A 20,080-nucleotide genomic window follows, 5' to 3' on the forward strand; every position below is an offset into this window, starting at 1 on the left:
ACGAGGAGAAGAGCAGGCAGGGGAACGAACTGGACAGCAAATGTGCTTGGAGGAGGCCAGAAGGGGACTAAGCTGACTTGGGGCCGAGGGACAGCTGCTGTAGATTAGTCCTGCCTCGTTCAGACAGTCCTCGCCCCCTGCCGAGAGATGCGAAAGGTGCCCACGGTGGCAGCCCCCCACCGCCCCCCAGACAGAGCTCATCCCCACAGCAAGAGCGGGCGCCTGGGGTTTGTGTGACTTTATTGGAGTGCGACACGAGTCGGCGGGGGGTGATTACAGAGGGTTGGGGGGAGATGCACACTCTCGACTCAGTCCCAGTCCCCGTCGCCTTCGGGATTGTCGTCTCGGGGGGGTTCCTGAAACTGGATGTTTGCCAGCATGTCCCGCATGGCTGCCATGAGCCTGTTCACCCCCTGGTTAAGGTCCTGCCCTGCTCCAGCCTCTTCATCCCCGTCGTGCCTGATGTCCCCCTGCAAGAGAGGAGAGCTGGAGCGGCCACGCAGGGAGCTGCCTGCCTGTCTGCAGCAGGCAGGGAGAGAGACAATGCCGCTTGCCAAAAAGCATCAGGCTGCTCTGCAACCTGACGTTTACACACTGCATATGCCAAGAGCCACTCCCTTTGCAGAAACACTGTGCAGTGGGAACTTCGGTGTACCGACAGCAAAAGTGCGCTCTGATCTGCCCACAGCAGCTGACTGCACATACCTGCAAGTTAAAATTTGGCAACAGCGATCGGAAGAAGAGAGATAAAGTGCTTTCGTTGGATGGATGATTCGTTCTGAAAGACAGAAGTCATACCATGGTTAAGGGGGCAACTTGGCACTCGACCGCTCGCTGGGGCTGAGGCAGCGCAGAGATGCTGGAGAGAACACGGGCCCTCCTGAGCCAGCCCCAAAGCAGGGTACCGGAGGGTTCTTGGGGATTTCTCACACCAGGCAGCCAGCAGCTGGCCAGCCTCTGGGCAAAGCAGCCATTAGAAGCACCACCAGGTTTGCTCTGAGCTGGGTCAGTGCGTAAGAAACATATGGGCGTCACCTCAACGGTCTGTGCGCACCACGGCTGGCTGCGCTTAAACCTGTCTTTACCCCAAACCACCTCAGTTAAGCAACAGCCAAAGTTTTTCAGTGGCCTTTGCCTTAATGGCTGTGAACAGCTGCCGTCTCCGACGGTGACCACCAAGGAAAAGCGGCAGGACCAGTCCTGCCTGTACGCTCTGCCTGTCGGCGAGCACCGCAAGCCAGGCTGCTCTTCCTCCAAGATGGAGGAGGACATCAGCTCCAAGCACCCACAGGCACCCAGGCCCGGGGCTGAGGGCGTGCTGGGAACATGCTGGCTGTGCCAGCGCAGAAACGAGGGGTGGCGAAGGTACCTTTCTGGTCTGGTGTAGGAAACGATGGAGTCCAAAGGAGGTAAGGGGTCAAACCCCATCACAGGCTGCGAGGTCACCTCCTGTGGGGGGGGGAGAAGAAAGAAGGGGTGAAGGCTGCGTCACCAGCAGCAGCAAACACCGAGGCAGAGAGATGGTTGGACCAGCTGGACGGCCGTTTGTCTCGGGGAGCACAGCAGAGCCGGGCACCAGCTGCAGCCTGGCCTGCCCACACACGCACCCCCGTGTGTCGCCCCAGGAAGCCATGCATACAGAGAGGACACTTTGAGGTCAGCCGGATGCTTCTTGCTGGTGGCTGGGGTTTAAGATGTGCCCAGCGTCCGCACGCACGGTATGGACGCAAGTGCCATCACGCCGCACGCAGCGGCACCACCTGTGCCCCGCCAGGGCCCCTCACCAGAGGCAGAGCTGCCGTGGCCTCCTTCATCTCCGAGAGGATGATGTGCCGGTAGATATTCCTGGGTGCGCTCTGGTACCGCATCTTCCTCCTAAAGCAGGGAGGGGGACAGAGGATTGCACCGAGCACACCTCAGCATAGCCAGCTTTCCATTTCTGCTTCTCTAGGTGCATCATCAGCTTCATCCCTGGCTCTGGGGGGATGCGCCGTATCGGACGGAGCTGGCCTATAGCGAAGCCAAAGTCACTTGGCAGCTGCTGACCTCCGGAGGAAAGAGGAGAACAGCTCAGGGACACTGTACCTAATGCCTCTCTCTTCTGCTTCTCAGAGCTGGAAAGTGTTTCTAAGCACTAACCTGCCCTGTGCAATAAATGCCCGAGCTGTGCAGCCATCTGTGCCCTTCCCAACCAGCAGCAACCCCTCCGCCCTCTCCGGGCGATTTCCAAGGCACAGGCAATGGCCAAGGCTGGGTGAAGCCAGAGCAGCACACACTCCCCAGTGAGCAAAAGCCGCAGCTCTTCATTCACGTTTGTGCAAAGCAGGGAAAAGCCTCTGCCTTCCTGGCCCCATGGTGTAACCCCTGGCATCAGCAGCCACCATCAGATCTGCAGACACGGGGCTCTGAGCAACCCCCAGCACCGCTGCAGCCCAGGACAGAGCTCCTCTTGTCTGCAGAGCCCTTCGGCCCGCTCTGTCCCCGTGTTTCAGCACCCATGCCTGGTACAAGAGCCGCTCACCTCCACCAGCCGCACTCACTTGTGCTCAGACTCCTCCACCAGCGGGTCCCGGGCATCCACCATGTGCAACACCTCGTGGACGTTGGTCTCCAGCCACGCCATGACGGCTGGGTCCTTCCACAGGGAGTGAGTCCTTCCCACGTAAAGGGACGTCAGCTGGTTCAAGGCGGGAGGCTGGCTGCGGGAGACACTTGTTATTCAGGGCACCCTCCTCCTTCCCGCCTGCAGGTCCCTGTGCGGGCTGGCAAGGGCTCGTCTCTGCACTGTGCTTCAGCGTGAGAACACTAAGGGAGGAATCGCAGGCTCCCTGCTTTGCTATTTCCATCTACCTTCACCAGTTTTTCTGCCTCCATCTATTTTTGGGATAAGCATAGCCATGAGACGAAAGTTAATGCTGTCTTGACCCGAGGGGGAGACCACTCGCGTGTTTAGGAGGACCACGTGTCAGGGAAATCCAGACTGGTAGGAGACAGCCTGCCCTGAGAGCATGCACACATTGTTCTCTCTTACTACATGTACCAACAAGCTTCGGTATGAACTTCTGACCCATCCACATTAAGGTGAGGCGGGTCCACTAGCATTATCTGGTGGCCATTATGGAAATCCATTATCAAAGCATCTAGCAGCCTACTCAGGAAAACCAAATACTCTCCTCTGCAGCTTTGTAACTCCATTAGCTGCCTGAGCAAGCAAAGGCCCCATTACCGGCAGAATCGATTCCTTCTCTTTACTGAGAACATCTCCAGGGCTTACCTTATCTGAGCATTCAGCCCAAAAAAGGAATGGGACGTGACCCTGGCATCGGGCTGCACACTGCAGTGATCCAACAACGGCATAAGAACTGCAGGAGAAAGTCAGACAGCTTGCTTTCAACAGCCTGGCAAGGAGCACCACCGGCCACCACTGCCAGGGCTGCAGAGATAGCCCCATTCTGGGGGGCCAGCACCCCACCAGGGCGCTGAATGACCACCCACGCAAGGAGGGTGCAAGGATGCTGCTGGGGGTTATGCTGTGTTTTGATCTCTGTGTGGATGATGGAAACAGATCCAGAGTAAACAAAAAACAAACTTTTTTATCCCCCCAGTGAAATAAGGTGCAATTTTCTACACTTAATGCGGCTGGCCTTTGAACTTGAACAAGGGTTTTATTTCAGTCACCGTGACAAGCAGCAAAAAAGATGGTTTCAGCCAACACAAACTAAACCTCTGTTCAAGAGCTGGTTATTCCTGCCTATAAAGTCACACCCTGCTCTGGGCCCAGAGGGGCTATATATCTCCTTTCATGGACAGCAGCACCAACTGGATGAAAGCAAGGGTGATGGGTGCCCATAGAGAGCACATCTAAAGCAGAGCAGTGCCTCAGAGGGAAAGCCAAGAGAGACTTGCTGTCTCTGGTCTGGGCAACCCTGGGGTGAAACGTTTTCCTGCTCCAAGACTCTGGCTCTCATCCTCCCCCAACTTGCATGCCCGTGACCATCTCTAATGAAGGGGCATCAGCTGCTCCGACGAGGGTGCGCAGCAAGGAGAACAGTCGCTGATCTCTTCCTAACACAGCTCACGGCTGCGGGGGCCCTACCCAGCTCCACTGTTCTCTCACCAGCCCTGCCATGGCAGGGCGTGGGATGGCTGAATCCCACCGCTACCACACCAGACGCAGGTAGAGCAGTGTACCTGCCACTGCTGGTCTGCCCGAGCTCCGTCACCCTCTGAGTCAGGGCTCCCATCTCCCACAGGCAGAGGCGAACGCCATTTGCAACCCACAGGCAAACTGCTGCCTCTGCATTTGATTCCCTGGGATCCAGCCTTCACTCTCAGAGATGAAAACAGTGACAAAGCCTGTGGGGACGGACTTACCGGTGGGGAGAGACTTACCGCTTGGGAACATGATCAATGCAAGCTGGATGAGCCGGGCGGCTCTCTCCCGGGCTTGGCTTAGCTCCAGCTCCGAGCGCTCCTCCTGCTGGCTCAGGAAGAAATAGGCCAGTGGCACCGAGAAGGCAAAATTGGGCAGCTGGGACAAATTCCGGTGACTCTGCAGGATCAGAGACAGATTTACCGAGAAATGATGCTATGCAGAATGATCTCGATGTCGCTGGGCTGCACACAGGGTGGGGTTTCTTGCTTGCGGGATTAAGTTACTTTCCAGCCGCTGGCGTGATGCTCCCACAACTGAGTAAGCAATTTTGAGTTCGTACAATTGTTTGCAGGGTACCAGCATTACAAGAACAAACACCCCAGCCTTTACGGGTCATTCTGATACTGTTGGGATGCCAGCCTGGCTGTGAGACAGCCCTCAAAGGGCTAACCTGTTTACGAAAACCTCAGGCTCTGTGGCACAGCGTGCCAGCCCAGGTGGGGAGAGCCCCAGGAACCAGCTCTCCCCTCTCTGCCCCTTCTCTGGCCAGGGCTGCCTGTTGCCAACTCACCTCCCACTCCTGGAACATGCGGGTCAGGAAGGTGTATTCTCTAGCTCGGAGGGACAGAAAATCGATCAGCAGCAGCACGCACAGCGGGTCGTTCTCTGGATCAAGGCTTCAGAGGGAGGCGAGCACAAGGGGAGGAAACAAAATCAGTGTCACAAAAGCTGAAGTAACTGTCCTCATTTCTAAGTCAAGCAAGACTTTCCCACTAGCATCCAGAGCGCTTCCGTGACTCAGCAAGCGGAGATAATGGGAACACGATCGTTCCTGCATGGCCGGAGTGATGGTGCAACGCCCTGTCTGGTTTGCGTCCCTGCAGAGGGGTGATGGCCCCCGTCACCACCCAGGAGAAGGATCAATGGCCACAAACCGAGCAGGCTGAAGCCACTGCTGTACATCTGCTCCGCAGAGACTCTGGGCTCTGTGGACCAGCCAGGCCCACAGCTCAGCAGTCCAGAGCAAGAGCCACCCTGGTCCCATCAGTTTAAGCCTCCTCCTCAACAATCACCTCTCTCCAAAGCAGCACCACAGGTAAGAGCATGTGCCCAAAACTAACCTGTGACACCGCATCTGTAAGGAGTGGAAACAAGCCCTCACTGAGCCTGGGAGAAGTAGTACACCTCTGGGGTTTTTGGCCCACGCGGGTTAGGTTCGGTGCATTGTTAGAAGCGTGTTCCCCCAAGCCTGAGATGCCCTGCCCCATACCGCAAGGAATGGGGTGCAGCCCTTGGCAGGGGCACCTACCTCAGAATCAGCTTGCAGAACTCCAGGGCTGTCCGGGGACAGCCTCTCTTCTCCAGGAACATCAGGTGCTTGAAGAGAGCCAGGAAAAAAGCCCTGTGTGGGGAACAGCAACAGGATTTAGAAGCCAGATTTGGAGAGAAGCACCTCGTGCCACTCAAGAACAGCCCCAGCTCCTTGTCCCCCGAGCATCAGTGCTGCTGTGCAGCCAGCGGGTCCACGGAACCTAGCCTGGTGCAGTACGGGGTGCCACAGACCCCCCTGTGTTCCCATCTCTTTTTTTTTTTAATCTGTTTGTGCAATTATAAGGAGAGCAAACCCACGGCCTGCTCCGCAGACTGGGGCTGACAACTCAGGACAAGACAAACAAGTAAATCCCCAAAGTCTGCATCCTGCCTTGTCCCAGCCCACCCAGCCACACAGAGACGGGGACGCAGAGCGTGCACAACACGTACGGGGGGAGGACTAATGCCCAGACTGGTGTTACAGATCACAGCATTCAGGTCACAGACAGTACAAAGCCCGTCAGTGAGCAGGTACTGGAAATCTGAGCAACCTCCAGGTACAGCAGTTTGGGAGAGATGACTTGGGTCAGCTGACTGGAAAATTCCCAGAATAAAGTCACCTTTCCCCGCAGCTGCAGAGCTGTCACTATGTAAAGAGCCAGGCTGTGAGCAGCACGAGTGCTGGGGATGAAGGCCAGGCAAGCAGCACACAAGTGACCAAGCAAAGCCATAAACACGCAGCGAGTGTTTCTGTGACAAAAGTAAGTACCATTTTCAGCTAACGGGTACTAATTGCAGAAGGATGTGACAGGGAGGAAGAGTTAACGCTCCAATAAGGAATCCCTCGGGAAAGAGGATGCTTTGCAAAGAAACCTCAGTGCAAGAGCTGCTGGTACCCCAGCACCCATCTCAGGAGCCCTGCTGCTGCTTTGCTGAGGGGCATTGCCACTGACTGCCAAGCAGCAGAGCTTGTTCTGACAGAAAGGGACATTCAAGGTCCCCCTGCCACCCCTCGCCAGCACGGATGACGCAGCAGACATTGTGAATCTGGGTCTCTGTGGCCAAAGTAGGCCAGGGCACGCTGCAACAGCTCTCCGGCAGATGCGGGGCAGGCAGGCGTGCCGCCTACCTGTTCTCCGGCCGCCGGTAGTCCAGCCTGCAGGTCCCGCTGGTGAGACTGAAGACAGGGTGGAAGGCGCACTCCAGGCTGTACAGCGCCCGCTCTGCAGACAGCAAGGACAGTGTCAAGGCACGCCACCCCCCCGGCACACCACACGGCTCAGATTTAGCCCAGAAGACACTGATAATTGAGAGCTCTGGCACCCATGAAATAAGCTTGTTCACACTCTAGCCATGCACAAAGCTACTTCAGAGTACATGATACCCAGGCAAACAAGCCGTGTTCCTGTCTGCAGGCATTAGATCATGCTCTGGTTGTGAAAAGCAACTCTTCTGGAGGTCTGGGACTGAGGCTGGTACAGATGCCTCTGCCACAACTACCTTCACATAGGGAAGCCAAAGATCCTGTCCTCACTTTGCCTCTGGCCCCTTCTATCACGCTGGAGAACACACGTCCCGGTTACCAAACATCACATCTGACACCCGAGACTGCAGCACAGCAGTCTGAGGGGCAGCCATCCTCCAGGAGGCCTCCTGCCCCCCACGCAGCCTGCGGTGTCCTGAGGATCAGAGCCCAACATGCTGAGCTGCAAGGTGCTGGTCGGAGGAAGGCAAGGCAGGCTGGCCCGGAGGGTTGGGCAGGCTCCCCGCAGAGGGGGTACACTTCCTGGAGCAGCCCCTCACACTGTTGTATCTCATAGCTACTAAATCAGACCCTCCTCCTGCAAGGGATGTCCTACAGGTGGGACCCCGCCACAACCAGACAATCCTTCCGTTCATTTTGAAGGTGAACGCTGATGTGCTTTGCCCCAGACAAACAAGTCCGGCTCTATTTAAAAGCCTCCAGCAAAAGTTGCTGGTCTGCAGGATCACATAAGGCCGAGCGCTCACGGCCCCAGAGTCACAGACAGGGAGCCAAACCAACCCTTCTGGTTTGCTGCTTCTCTGTTGAAATGAAACCAAAACTGAACCAAAAGCCTTTGATTACTAATTCACGCCAGGACATCTGCTTCTCACCTCAGCTCTTACCTATGAGATCACGGGCCATCTCCTGATCCTCCTGCATCCGGCACACGTCGCTGAGCTGCAGAAGGGAGTCCACGTGGTACGGGTTCATCTGAAGCAGCAGCTACAGAAGAGCAAGAGCTTGATTACACGATGGCACAAATCACTGGCTTCTCACGCACTCTGCCTACGAGGCAAGCTCTGTAAGTGTGGCAGGGAAGCAAATGTCCTGACACCGCGCGTAAGAGAAAGGAGCTGTTCTTGCCCCTGGGCCTGAAGGTGAAGAAATCCTGTCCCACACCATAAGAGAGCCAATGCTCAGACTGTAGTGCGAGGCTAGGGACGCACCTTACCTGAAAGGCTAAAACTACGGATTAAAAGAACATAAGAACAGTCACGCTGGGTCAGAGTAGGGGTCCATCTTGCATCGTCTCTAAAAGCAGATGCCTGGGAAAGAGGGCACGAAGCTGGGCACACGTGACTACTCCAGCACACTCTAAGCTGCCAAACTTTAGGGGTTCAGGGACCCCCACTGTCAAAGATGCCATTGGTATTAATGGTGTCTCCTCTCGTGAATTTGTTCGCTTACTGACCCAGGTACCATTCCAGCACCCCAGCTCTGCAATACAGAAAGCCATTGCTTAACCACACAATGCAAAAAACTTCCTTTAATCCCAGCCTGCCAGCTCCGTCCCTGTGTTGGAAGGGACAGCAGAGAGATCTCTCCCCACCCCATACAGGATCTGAGCCCTCGACTGCAGCTTCCCTCAGGCAGCTCCCTCCCAGCGCCATCCTAGCCGACCCAGCTTTTCCAGCGCTGAGGCCATGCCAGGCCTTTGATCATCTTTGCTGTCCTCCTCTGAATCTCTCCCAGCTCCACCATATCCTTTTGAAGGTGAGGGCCCAGAACTGCATGCAATATTCCAGATGCAGGCAGCAGGCATAATTACATTTTTGTTTTATTCTTTACCCCTTAAGAATTCTGAGCATTTGATCAGGCTTTTGCTTCCTCTGAGTACTGAGAGGACATTTTGACACATCTATTACAATTCCAGGATCCAGCTCCTGAATGGTAATGGATTAAAAACATCTTTTTCCAGGCTTCAGAAGTTTAACCACACCTGAAAAACCTCTGCATTCACCAGTTACATTATAAACGGGCTACTTTTTCCAAGTACCTAAAACTCAGTTTCAATATGAAAATACTGAAGCTATTTCAAATCTCCTCACAGTTTAGTTTTGGGATTTTTTTTTTTTTCCCCCCAAAAAATGAAAAATACAGCTTCAAAAGCACCAGAAGTTGCACATCTGCAGGATGGTAGCCAGCATGACCACCTGCAGTACAAAGCCTTTATGCTCTAGGCTGTCCCAGCCCAGGACCTTTGCATCTGTGCCACTTGCCTGACGTTCTACCTCTTCCTTGCTTGCTCTTAAGTTCCTTTCTAGTCCTCCTTTTCGGAAGGGATGGAGCACCTAGGGTCATTGTGATGGGAAAAAGTGCTCTTCACGCACTTTACAACTTCACCAGCAAGACCCTTTTAACCCACTAGCAAGAGCAGAAAAAACGCTCACTGAGCAGGACCCCCCCCAAAAATAATGTTTTTCATGCTGAAACCACAGCAGCAAGGCAGATCTGGGCTCCAGCTACGTTGAGACTGTGGTTATCATAGATAAACTGCTTGGGGGTTTGAAGTACTTCTGGTATCAGCAAACCCATCTGTTAGATTTTACCCTTAATAGAAAAGTAGAAGACTAAACCTGTAGGGATATCTTCAAATGTAGCCAGACCCACTTAACAGGGACAGAGCATAAAGACTAAAATGTACCACGGAAAACCTGTCCTGCTCTGCACAGCGGTGTGAGACCATGTTTGAGCTGTCCTTAGGACGCTGGCTCTCAGGTTGATCACTGCTGCATAGGAATTACCTTGCATCATCTAATGTGAATCCCTCAGTCCAGTCAGCAGGCAGAATTGATGAGCTGGAGAGAGCAGTGGCCATGAGCAGAGGGTGGGAAAGCAGAAGGAAGTAAACTTTATTTAGTAGACAATGGCCTCTTTAAGAAACTTCTCCAGGGCGTGTCTCTGAGCTCATGTGGCCAGGGTTTTCAGAGTAAAAATACCTCATTTATGGTTCAATTTTACTGTTGCTTATCGCTACAAACTATAAATGTTACCATACAGTTTAATGAGCTTGGACACACATGAAGAACTTTCAACACAAAGACTGTTTTGCTGAAATACCAAGAAAAGACACATTTTTCATCCATGCAAGAGTTTATAAATACAACAGCTGTTAGCTTAGCTTCCCATTTAAAGATCAGTTTATACAATATTTCTCCCTTCCCAGCTGAAGAGCTGAGACAAGGGAGCTTTATCCCTACGCTTTCAGCCAAACGGTCAGTTCCTGCAGGCTCCTCTTCCAGATGGCTACCTGGCAAGCTCTCGGGCAGAGCCACTGAGGCTTGGCCACCAGCCACTGGATCTCATTTGCACCAGGGTGGTCACTTATCTTATCCATAACGTGAAAGCAGAGCTCAGAAAGCAACGCTGCCTTGCCCGACACAGAGGGGACACAGGGCTCTACTGCTCAAAATGAGACTGGCAAAAAAAGAGCACTGGGATGCATCAGCCCACCTCCCCTGCCAGGGAAAGGGGCTGCAGGAATGCAGAAGGCAACAGCATGGGCAACCCAATTTCACAACATACCACAATGTTGTTGGGGTCCATGGACTCTACAGCATCCAGGAACTTGAACTGCACTTGCTGGTACTCGCGATGGTGCTCGAACGTGAAGTACTGCACTCCCCTCCTGGTGTCCACCAGCTGCATGGTAATACCTAGAAGGTGCATGGGAGATGTGGGTTCCACTGCTGCCAGCCTGCGAGCACAGCGGCAAGAGAAGCCCTTCTGCTTTCTTATCACACAGAAAGCTCATTCACATCACTGGGTCCAAAGCCAGACATGTTTTCAGAAACAACCAGAGAATTTCACTCCTTTCCCTCCTCTCATGAGTCAAAGTCCAAAACCCACCCAAGAAGCCCAGGCAGCTTTCTCTCCCCACAGATATTTCTCATTATCCAGCAATACTGCTGTTAAGAAGGGAAGTACTCATCACCTGCTACCTCCAGTAAGGGGACAAAAAACCCCTCAAATGCTAAGATATGATATGACAGAGTTCTCCCTGTTGAGAAAGGAGGTACTTCCATCAGCTGATGAGCAGTTCCCTTTCTCCATCAGCCAGTGCAAAGCCTGTGCCTGGCAGCTGATAAGAGCAGCTCCAGTTTCTGTGCGCTGAGGCTCTAGGAAAGCCAGGCTGGCAGGAGCAGCCATGTGTGCCAATACGGGCACAGGACCGACATGCCCCGTCAGCTAGCGGCAGCACGGTGCTTCGGGAGGTGGCACCAAAAGCCTCACCTGTTTTGCTGTAGCGCGGCCAGGTGTTCTTGGGAGCCGTCAGCCACATGCTGCGGACATACTGGCGCTGCCTTTGCCTTGGCCTAGGGACATAAACACAACAGGTCACAATTTCTCTGTACTAACAGAATGAGGAGGGCTGAAACCAGCCAGAAAAAGTATGATTCAGGGAAAAAGACACCCAACTTCTCCCCTAGCTGCAGCCCTGCCACACGGAGCTTTTGCCTAGAGCTTTAACGTGTTTGCCTTCAAGACACAACATACCTTCGCTCAGGCTCTGCCTTACTTGAACCATTCCTCTTTGGGCCAGCCAGTGCCTCCAGCATTTCCACTTCAATAGCTTCTCTCCCCTGTTTTTATTCCTGCCAAGTTCTCAGCTGCCTCTTTGCTTCAAACAGCTTCCCAGGTCCAATTAAGAGAGCCCCATATCCCTCTGACTCATCTCTCTTCTCAGCAGTGCCTTCAAATGTCAACTGATCTAGTTTAAGCCCTACTCACAAATGCAACCAATTTATTGGTTCAGGGCAGGAGGAATTCAGAAATCAAGGCTACCCTAAGAAAGTCATGTCTCCTCAGTAAGGGACTGCTGCTTCTTCCTCAAGCACTAAATATTCTTCCACGGACTCTCTCAGAGAAGGCTTCTGCTCCCACCATCACTGCTCTGAGCTTATAGCGTTCTTACGTGTACATTTTTCAACCAGCTCATGAAAGCGGGAACTTTCTGGCTAACACTGACCACAGTGCAATGGATAACTGCATAGAGACCTCACACTCAAGAAGCAGTAGGTTCCCTGGGCCCCTGAAAGCACATGCATGAGACCCCCTGGAAAGCATTCAGGGTCCACTTTGTAAGACATCAGAGACTTTGGAATAGCAACAAGAGACAAATGCTGGAGAAAGAAAAAAAATCTAAGAGTCTGTACTCTATGAATTTGAGTGAAAGGACTTTAGAAGGCTGTTTTAACAGTAAATGCGAGGGGAAATTAGCAGAAGAAAAAGCAAATGCTAGCAAAAGCCTGGAGAAGTCTTACTCCCCCCCTCATATATATCACAAAAAAATATTCTCCTGTCCTAACAAGTGACTACTACATAAGTAAGACACCCTGAACCCTGGATTCCCTGCCCAGGTGTGGCACTGGGGACTCAGTAAGCCGTACCAAGGGAAAGACAGACACACCGACTCAGACTTTTAAAGGGTTTAATATGAAATTCTGGACTAACCTCAGTTCACCAAGAACAGTGCGAGCCCCAAAGTATCTCTTCAACTCGTTCTCTGGGTTCAAGTTTCTGAGAAGGTTGAAATGAGAAAGAAAAGCTACTGTCAGTTACACATAGCCAAAAGTCTCACACTGGAGTCCTCTCCATCAACCCCAAGTGCTCTGTACCCCAAACTGTCTCTGGCCAAGCCCCCGAACTGTCACACGCACCACTGATTGGACACAACACACAGAAAAGAGACTAAAAATGGTCAGAACAGGAGGCATTGAAAGCCCTGTTCAATCAGACACAGGCTTCCTTCGTGCTCTGCTCCAAAGCCGGTGCTGAGCTGGGGAATACTTCTGCTGCCCTCTCCAGGGCAGCTGGGGCCTTAGTCTGGGATACTCTCAGGACAGCCTCCGCTCAGGAGCACACGCTCAGGGTACATGTGCCTGGAAAACACAAGGTACCTGCTGCCAAGTCTAGCACTGGCAGCCTGCAATTCGGGGCAAGCACCCTAACCACTGCATGGAGGCTGGCAAGGATTAGAATACATTTTTTTAATACAAAGATCTTGTATCAAAGCATGACAATACCTACAGTTTTCTTGATCTAACATTTGGCCCAGAGAAGGGAGGTGTATTTGAGAGGGGTTTCTCTCTGCTGTCCAGTGAGCAGGGCTTGAAGAGAGGGATTGGAAAGGCTGAGATCCCGCACTGCTAACCCTCACCTGCTCAGAGATTATCCAGCTCTCAAAGGTTTCTTAATAATGTTTACTTGACCAGAGAAGTCACCAAAGTTTAAAACCACCTCTAGGTAAACAAACATTCTGCCTTTACTGCAGTGTCCCTGAACAGGCTACACTAGCACTGAGTGCCCACCAGCCTAGACTCCGTTTTGATGCAGCGTGACTAGAGGTTTCAAAACCGGGACTGGTAAGTTGTCCCAGCTACAAGTTTAAATGTTCTCTCCAAAACCAGAAAGAGCTGCCAGTGTCTGCGCTAGCCCAGGGCTCCGAAATATGCTGGACACAGCAGCCAGCCCATTCCTAACAGGTTTCCCAGTGCAATACAGGCCCAGATGTTACAGATCTCAAGTCTGAGGCAGATTCATTCTCCAGCTCTTGGACACGATTGGCACATAGTCCACTTTGTTGATGGTGACATGTGGGAAAGGTTAGACAAGTCTAACTTGCTTTCCTGGTGAAATTAGCTCCTGGCACTGCACAGCACATGCTGTACTGGGGCCTGCTGCTCACAGCACCCGGTCTGAATGCAGCCAGTCACCTGGCCAGGTGAGTTTGATTGCAAAGCTTTAGGCACCAGGACTCACAGCAGCTCTGCAGAGATTCTCCTACAGAGTCACAGAGTATTTTAGGCTGGAAGGCACCTCTGGAGGTTAATCTGGTCCAGATGCCCACTCAAACCAGGCTTGACAGCAGACAATACCAGTCACCGCTCAAAACTGAACACAGCTCCAAGAGCAATGGTTAGAAACAGGGCTGTACACAACCATTACCACAACCCCTTTCAAGCAAGGTCCTGCATTCATGGCCAGATCACACTGGGAGGCTCCCCAACTCCCTTCCTCGGGGGAACAGATATCCCTGTCATGCCCAAGGCCAAAATCAGGAAGGAAGCAAGCACTACCTGTGCTCTACATAGAGCAGAGGCCTGCTGCCAGCGATTATTCCACTCTGGGTTTGCTGTGATAGCCCGTTGGTATCCTCAATCTTCTCCAGCAGGCTGTCGATGTCTTCCAGGTCATTGTCTTCCTTAAGATAGGCACAGGCAAAGACAAGGCAGTTATTAGAGAATGAGTCACCACAGCACACATGTCACCCAGTGGAGATCACATCCAGCTGCCTCCGGGTCTTTCGGCTTGTCTTGACCCATGCGCAACACTGGTGCCCCTACCACTCTCTTACTGAGGCCTCCTACTCTCCGCTCAGCCCTCTTTTCCCTCAGGAATCCCACCCAGAGCCTGCCTTCCCTGCCCAACTGCCTCCGAAAGGGCTAGCTGCTCTTCCCTGCTTGCTCAAGGTATCATAGGGCTGTTGCTCTTCACACCATCATGAGTCTGAACATGGCAGCTGAATATATCTAGCGTGGACAAGAGCTGGCAGGCTGTCTGGTCTCTGGTCTGCCCCTTCCTACCCAGCCTTCGTTGTGCTTTGTCTGGTTTATTTATACTACAATCCCTATAATATCATAAAATGTTGGGGTGCTGATTTTAATCATAAATGTTTAAATAATCAGCCTTTACCATCTACTTTCCATGGAAACACTAAGTTACTGCTGTGACCCTTGTAATAAGGTATCACTCGCATGACTTTAACCCAGCTCTAATGTATTGCACTCTCACTCTCCCCATCTTCTAACAACCCAAAGAATATATCCAGCAGCGCACACTCAACAGTTGTATAACACTTTCATCCTGATTTTCCTCTGTTTTTCCCCACAAATAGCAAGTGATGCATTTCTTATGTGGCCGTTTCACATCCTCCTCATGATGTATGTGGGTGGAACACAGAATTCCATTCATGACACCCAAACAGCCCTGCAAGCTTGCCTTTTCCAGCTAAATATAGCCACTCCGCGTGGAGTAGTTACATGAAGTTTATAATGTGCTTTGCATTTAAATGCTTGAACAAAGGTAGTATTATCTCTAGTTAGCAAAGCAAACTGCCTCTTTCTGGGTATGAAGTCTCCCTAGAGCCTACAGCTGGCAGTTGTCACCCTATTTCTCATTTTCTTGGACTGGGAGAGGAAACGGGCTCTTTGATCGGGTTCTCTGCCTTAGTAACTCGCTCTGAGCTCACCCAGCTGAATTCCCAAGGAGGCGGCGGCCAGCCGGGCACCTACACCGGAGTCATGGCTCACCCATTCAGCACTTCAGCATACTGCAGCTCAGGATGTTTAGCAAAGGATCTCCCCCAAGTAAACAGTTAAGACTCTTAAACGTTAGCAGAAAATTAGTTCCCACTTAACCTTCATTTCTGTTGAACTTAAAAGACCAATGACTGTAATCCCTTTAGTCTCCTAGCCTCCCTCAAGTAGGTAAAGTATATTCAAGCATACACATTTGTCTCTTACAGTTTATCCACAACACACAGAGACACTGGATAAAGTTCTCACCCCAAGCACACCTCCCTAGGGGTAGACAGCTTAGTCAGAGACAATCACCGTCCCATTGCTCCCTTCACCACTGAGGGGACAGAGCAGGTCCTGCGGGAAGAGCACTTGGCAGTACGTTTGCCGATAATGCATGAGCAGAAGCTCCTGTCAACATTCAACTATCAGATGTCAAACTACAGAGAAGGTGCACGGGGGAGAAGGGAACGTGAATGATGGTTGGCAGCGAGAGCTCTGTATGGCTCTGCAGAGCCAGGAGAGCTACCTAAGTGGGGCAAGGAAATCAGAATGAAAAATGCAAAATTCCTCGCACTGTACCCCCTCCCGCGCGAAGCCTCGAAGCAGAGATGAAAGAAGATGCCGCTGTGAGGATTTCAGCCCTAAGCATCTGCAGCAGAGCTGTGCCAGCCCCGGCTGCTTGAAGAACCACAGTCAAAAGCTGCTATTGCCATTTCGTAATTTTAAATGAGTACAATGCAAAAAGGAGCATTTTTGCCTCCAAATCTTTCTGCGACTGCCTCAGAGTTGCTACTTCGTCAAGCCCAATGGAGAAATTAGCACAGTCACTAACTCTGAGCAAATGCAGACATACCAGAGTCTCCCCTGCTGAAGTTTTCTTGGTTTTCCTTTTCTTTTTTTTCTTTCGTGGCTTGTTACTCAACACAGGCTGCAAAGAGAAACGGAACAGCCGTCAGAGCACGCCCACAGAGCGCAGGGATGAAAGCTCCGTGGGGAGAAAAGCATTTCCCACAGGGCTCAGCATGCCAGGAGGGCCCTTAAATGAAAGCCATATTCATCCTTTCAACTTTGTCAATGAGTGGAAATTAAGCCACAAGGAGAAAATGAAGTAAAGCACCCATGGTTTACAAAAGTAAGGGTTAAACCTCAGCTGACTTTCACATCAATGACCAAGACTACAAAATCAGGCAAGAAACAGTTTAGATACGCCAGGTGTGGAAGAAACATTTCAGCCCTCCTTCAGTCTCTAGGATAAAATTTATTTCTGCCTTTCTAGTGAGCATGACAGTTTCATCAGTGTCGTGGTTTAACCCCAGCCAGCAGCTAAGCACCATGCAGCTGCTCACTCGCTTCCCCCCCACCCAGTGGGATGGGGGAGAGAATCGGAAGGAAAAAGGTAAAACTCATGGGTTGAGGTAAGAACAGTTTAATAGAACAGAAAGGAAGAAACTAATAATGATAATAATAACAACAATAAAAATAAAAGAATTGGAATATACAAAACAAGTGATGCACAATGCAATTGCTCACCACTTGCTGACCAATGACCAGTTAGTTCCCAAGCAGTGATCTGCTCCCCACCCCCGGCCATCTCCCCCCAGTTTCTATACTGGGCATGATGTCACCTGGTATGGAATACCCCTTTGGCCTGTTTGGGTCAGCTGTCCTGGCTGTGTCCCCTCCCAACTTCTTGTGCCCCTCCAGCCTTCTTGCTGGCTGGGCAAGAGAAGCTGAAAAATCCTTGACTCTGTATAAACACTACTTAGCAAGAGTGAAAACATCAGTGTGTTATCAACATTCTTCTCATACTGAACCCAAAACATAACACTATACCAGCTGCTAGAAAGAAAATTAACTCTATCCCAGCCGAAAGCAGGACAATCAGTCACTCTGATTTTCACAGAAACCAACACCTGCCTGAAAGCACTACACAATACAGGCTCCTCTCACTGCAGATGCAGCTACTTCAGCTCACGATGCTGCATGGCATTCCCTAACGGGACAGACACACTGCTGTCCATGCTGGCTCTTCCCCAGGGAGTACAGAGCTAAAAAGCACCTTTCCAGGATCTACGCACATAATACAGAGAATAACAGCATTACCAGAACAATCCTACAGCTCCAGAGCAGATTTCAGAACCAGGGGAACGTGCAGGCCCGATGTGGCTCTATCAAATGGCAGGGAGACGCCTGCCGAGGGCTCCCACATTTCTACCTGGGAAGTGCTGAGAGAAGCGGCCGGTGCACCCTGCAGTGTTTACGCAGCAAATTCACTGGGTCAGGGCCCGCTGGAGCCACTGCTCACATAGGGACCAACTGAGCAGAGCTCACGCCGCACATCGAGCGTTCCCAAGCCCCTGGGCCGGCTGAGGCCACCAGCACAGCTGGACCATGCACAGACAGTGGTCTTTGCTCCTCTGGCCATACCACCTGGCACCCAAAACCCACGGGCACACACCCCAAATGCTGAGACCCAATGGGTGAGGCCAGAGGGCCAATCCCCCTTCGCTCCCCCCAACCCTCATCTCCAGCGAGATATGGGCTAGACTTGCAATGTCAGATCGTTAATTGAAGTGCCCCTTTCCTTAGGTGCTTCTGCAAGGAGACACTTCTGAGCTGATACAGATTACAGGAGGGATTCTTAACACAAAACAACAAGAAAACACTAGAGGGAAGAACAAGTTCGGTGTTTAGTTTCCACTGCTTGGAGTCTTCACAACATCCACACCAAAACAAACGCTTCACTGAGCATTTACCCACCAGCCCAGCCCCACATACAGTGCAAAACTCAATTAATTGTGCAGGGAAGGGAGCAGAGAAGCAATCTCCCTTTCAGAACCCCAGCGTGCTTTCCTTCTCGCACGCTCTGCCCGACCTCAGTGCTCGTGAGGACAGGGCACAAGGTCTTCCTCAGGAACCTCCTCTCTGTGGCTGTAAAATCTCCCTGGATCCCAGGCACAAACCCAACCCTCAGCACCAAATTGCTTGTTCTCCTCTAGATCTGGAGCCCCAAGCACCTGGATTTAAGCTCCCTGTGTGCATCCCTCTCCTGAGGCTCACATCCTCAGCCTCTGACAAAATCCAGGTGCAGGGGGAAAAACCACACTTGTCCATCACCACAAAGCTCCTCAGCACACACAGAGACAGGGAGATAAGAAACCTTCTCTCTGCACCTCATATGGTGACCGCCATCATTGCTAGATCCCTGCGGTTTAGTTACCGTTTGGTCCGGCTGCTCTGCCTCCTCCCCATCTCCCTGCCCATTGCCTTCAGTCTCTTCAGTTACAGCCCCTTCATTGTTCCCTCCTGCTGCATCCCGCTCGCTGAGCCGGGCATCCGCTTGCTCCTCTCTGGACAGCGGCTCATCCTCCGACTCCTCGGCAGTGATCTGCGCAAACAGACGGACAAGCTGCAGAAACAGCTGGTGCGGGGCTACGCGTTGCCCTCTCCCACACCCAGGGGACAGAACTCCCTAGGGATCTCATCTGTTCCACTCCCACCTGCAAACAGAAGAGAAAAATGTTGCAGAAGCAGCGCAGGGCTCAGCTGCCCAACTGGCTTCTCCAGCAGACGGATGGGGATAACCCCTCATTTCAAGCGTGTCGCCCAGCGGGTGCCTGAACAGCCCTGCACCCACCGACTCGCTCCAGGGGAGCACAGGGCCACGACGACGCAGCCACTGCACAGCACGGCCGGCAGAAAAAGCACGGCCCTATCTGGACTCTGCTCTTCCTCGGGAAGAGCCTCCGAAACCAGCCTTGCCTACGCTCACACAGCCAAACCTCAGAGAAGGAGAGGGAACCGCTGGGGCTGGCGAAGGTGCCCAGAGAGGAAGGACGAGGCTCTGTCACCCCAAGGAGCCATCTGTGCCATCAGGGCCTGCCTGACCCCCAACCTCCAGCACCAGGATCTTGAGGGGCTGGGAAGGTGGCAGGAACATTCCTAAAACCGGTTTCACCCACTGTCTGACCACCCTGATACTCAGGCCCAGCTCTGACAACATCCAAACCCAGACCACCCAGGCCCTACCAGGCCTCCCTCCCGGTTGAGCCCCAGCTGCTGCCCCCTCAAGCCCTCCCTACACCTCCATCCCACCCCAACTCCCTCCCTTTCCTACCCCCCAGCTGAGTCTCCCTCATGCTTTCCCAGTCACCCACCATCCCAAACCCCTCAGTCCCACCTCAGTCGCTGACCCCAAATCACTCCCTCCTTCCTGCAAACTGTCACCTCAGTCACCCCCACCCTGCCACCGGCCCACGGGTCACCGTCACCCCTCTCGGTCACTGCCACCTAGCCCCCCCCCACCCCGTTCCCTCCAGTCACCCCCCATCTCCCCCTCAGTCACTGCCCTCAACTGAGCCCCTCACAGTCACTGCCAGCCCTCAGCCAGTCCCCCCAAGTAACTGCCACCCCAGCTGCCCCCTCCCACAGCCGCTGCCCGCCCCCCCGCCCCGGGCACCACCACCCCACAGGCCCCAACCTCTCCCCCACCACTGTCACCCCTCACCAGCTCGAAGCGGTTGCTGACACCGCTGCGGGCCGACCCACGTTGTCCCCTCCCGGCGGCTACTGGTGGCGGCAACCCCTCCGGACCGCGTTCGGGGCCGGGGTCCAGGCCTAGCTCGCCCAGGCCCGGTTCCTCCTGACCCCGCTGTTCCCCCCTCAGCCGCCGCAGGGCCCGCCGCGACATGGAGCCCGGCGACGCACTGCGCCTGCGCCCACCCCTCCCCCCGCGCCTGCGCCGTCCCGCCCCTCCCCACTGCGCATGCGCCCGGGTGGCCGACA

The 20,080-nt window shown here is 53.1% G+C and overlaps 1 protein-coding gene across 2 annotated transcripts; it reads right to left on the reverse strand.

The window, feature by feature from the left end:
• Nucleotides 1-223: 223 nt before the first annotated feature.
• TCF25 (transcription factor 25) lies at nt 224-20,015 on the reverse strand. 2 transcript variants are annotated; one of them, XM_052796718.1, is made up of 18 exons: nt 19,803-20,013; nt 18,516-18,683; nt 16,149-16,223; nt 14,072-14,196; nt 12,447-12,512; nt 11,226-11,308; nt 10,518-10,648; nt 7,835-7,934; nt 6,816-6,909; nt 5,685-5,777; nt 4,947-5,052; nt 4,393-4,552; nt 3,275-3,362; nt 2,541-2,699; nt 1,785-1,875; nt 1,370-1,449; nt 706-778; nt 224-470 (listed from the first exon to the last, which is right to left on the reverse strand). In XM_052796718.1, exons 1-18 carry the CDS (start codon nt 19,983-19,985, stop codon nt 309-311), a joined length of 2,037 nt encoding a protein of 678 aa, XP_052652678.1. In that variant the 5' UTR covers nt 19,986-20,013; the 3' UTR covers nt 224-308. The 2 variants fall into 2 exon arrangements, 1 of the variants encoding a protein (XP_052652678.1); XR_008236616.1 differs by lacking the exon at nt 224-470 and having other exon boundaries at nt 708-778; nt 2,541-2,784; nt 19,803-20,015.
• Between the last annotated feature and the right edge of the window lie 65 nt (nt 20,016-20,080).

The sequence above is a fragment of the Harpia harpyja genome, chromosome 9, assembly GCF_026419915.1.
Source record: "Harpia harpyja isolate bHarHar1 chromosome 9, bHarHar1 primary haplotype, whole genome shotgun sequence".
Lineage (NCBI taxonomy): Eukaryota > Metazoa > Chordata > Aves > Accipitriformes > Accipitridae > Harpia > Harpia harpyja.

What these genes read in the sequence shown, in the direction of transcription:
- TCF25 (XM_052796718.1), bottom strand. Translation starts at nt 19,985, where the DNA reads ATGTCGCGGCGGGCCCTGCGGCGGCTGAGGGGGGAACAGCGGGGTCAG. An exon ending in TTCTGCAAGCTGATTCTGAG is followed by an intron (nt 5,053 to 5,684) that starts GTAGGTGCCCCT and finishes CTCCCTCTGAAG; the next exon opens with CCTTGATCCAGAGAACGACC. An exon ending in GTGGAGGAGTCTGAGCACAA is followed by an intron (nt 1,876 to 2,540) that starts GTGAGTGCGGCT and finishes TCCCTGCTTTAG; the next exon opens with GAGGAAGATGCGGTACCAGA.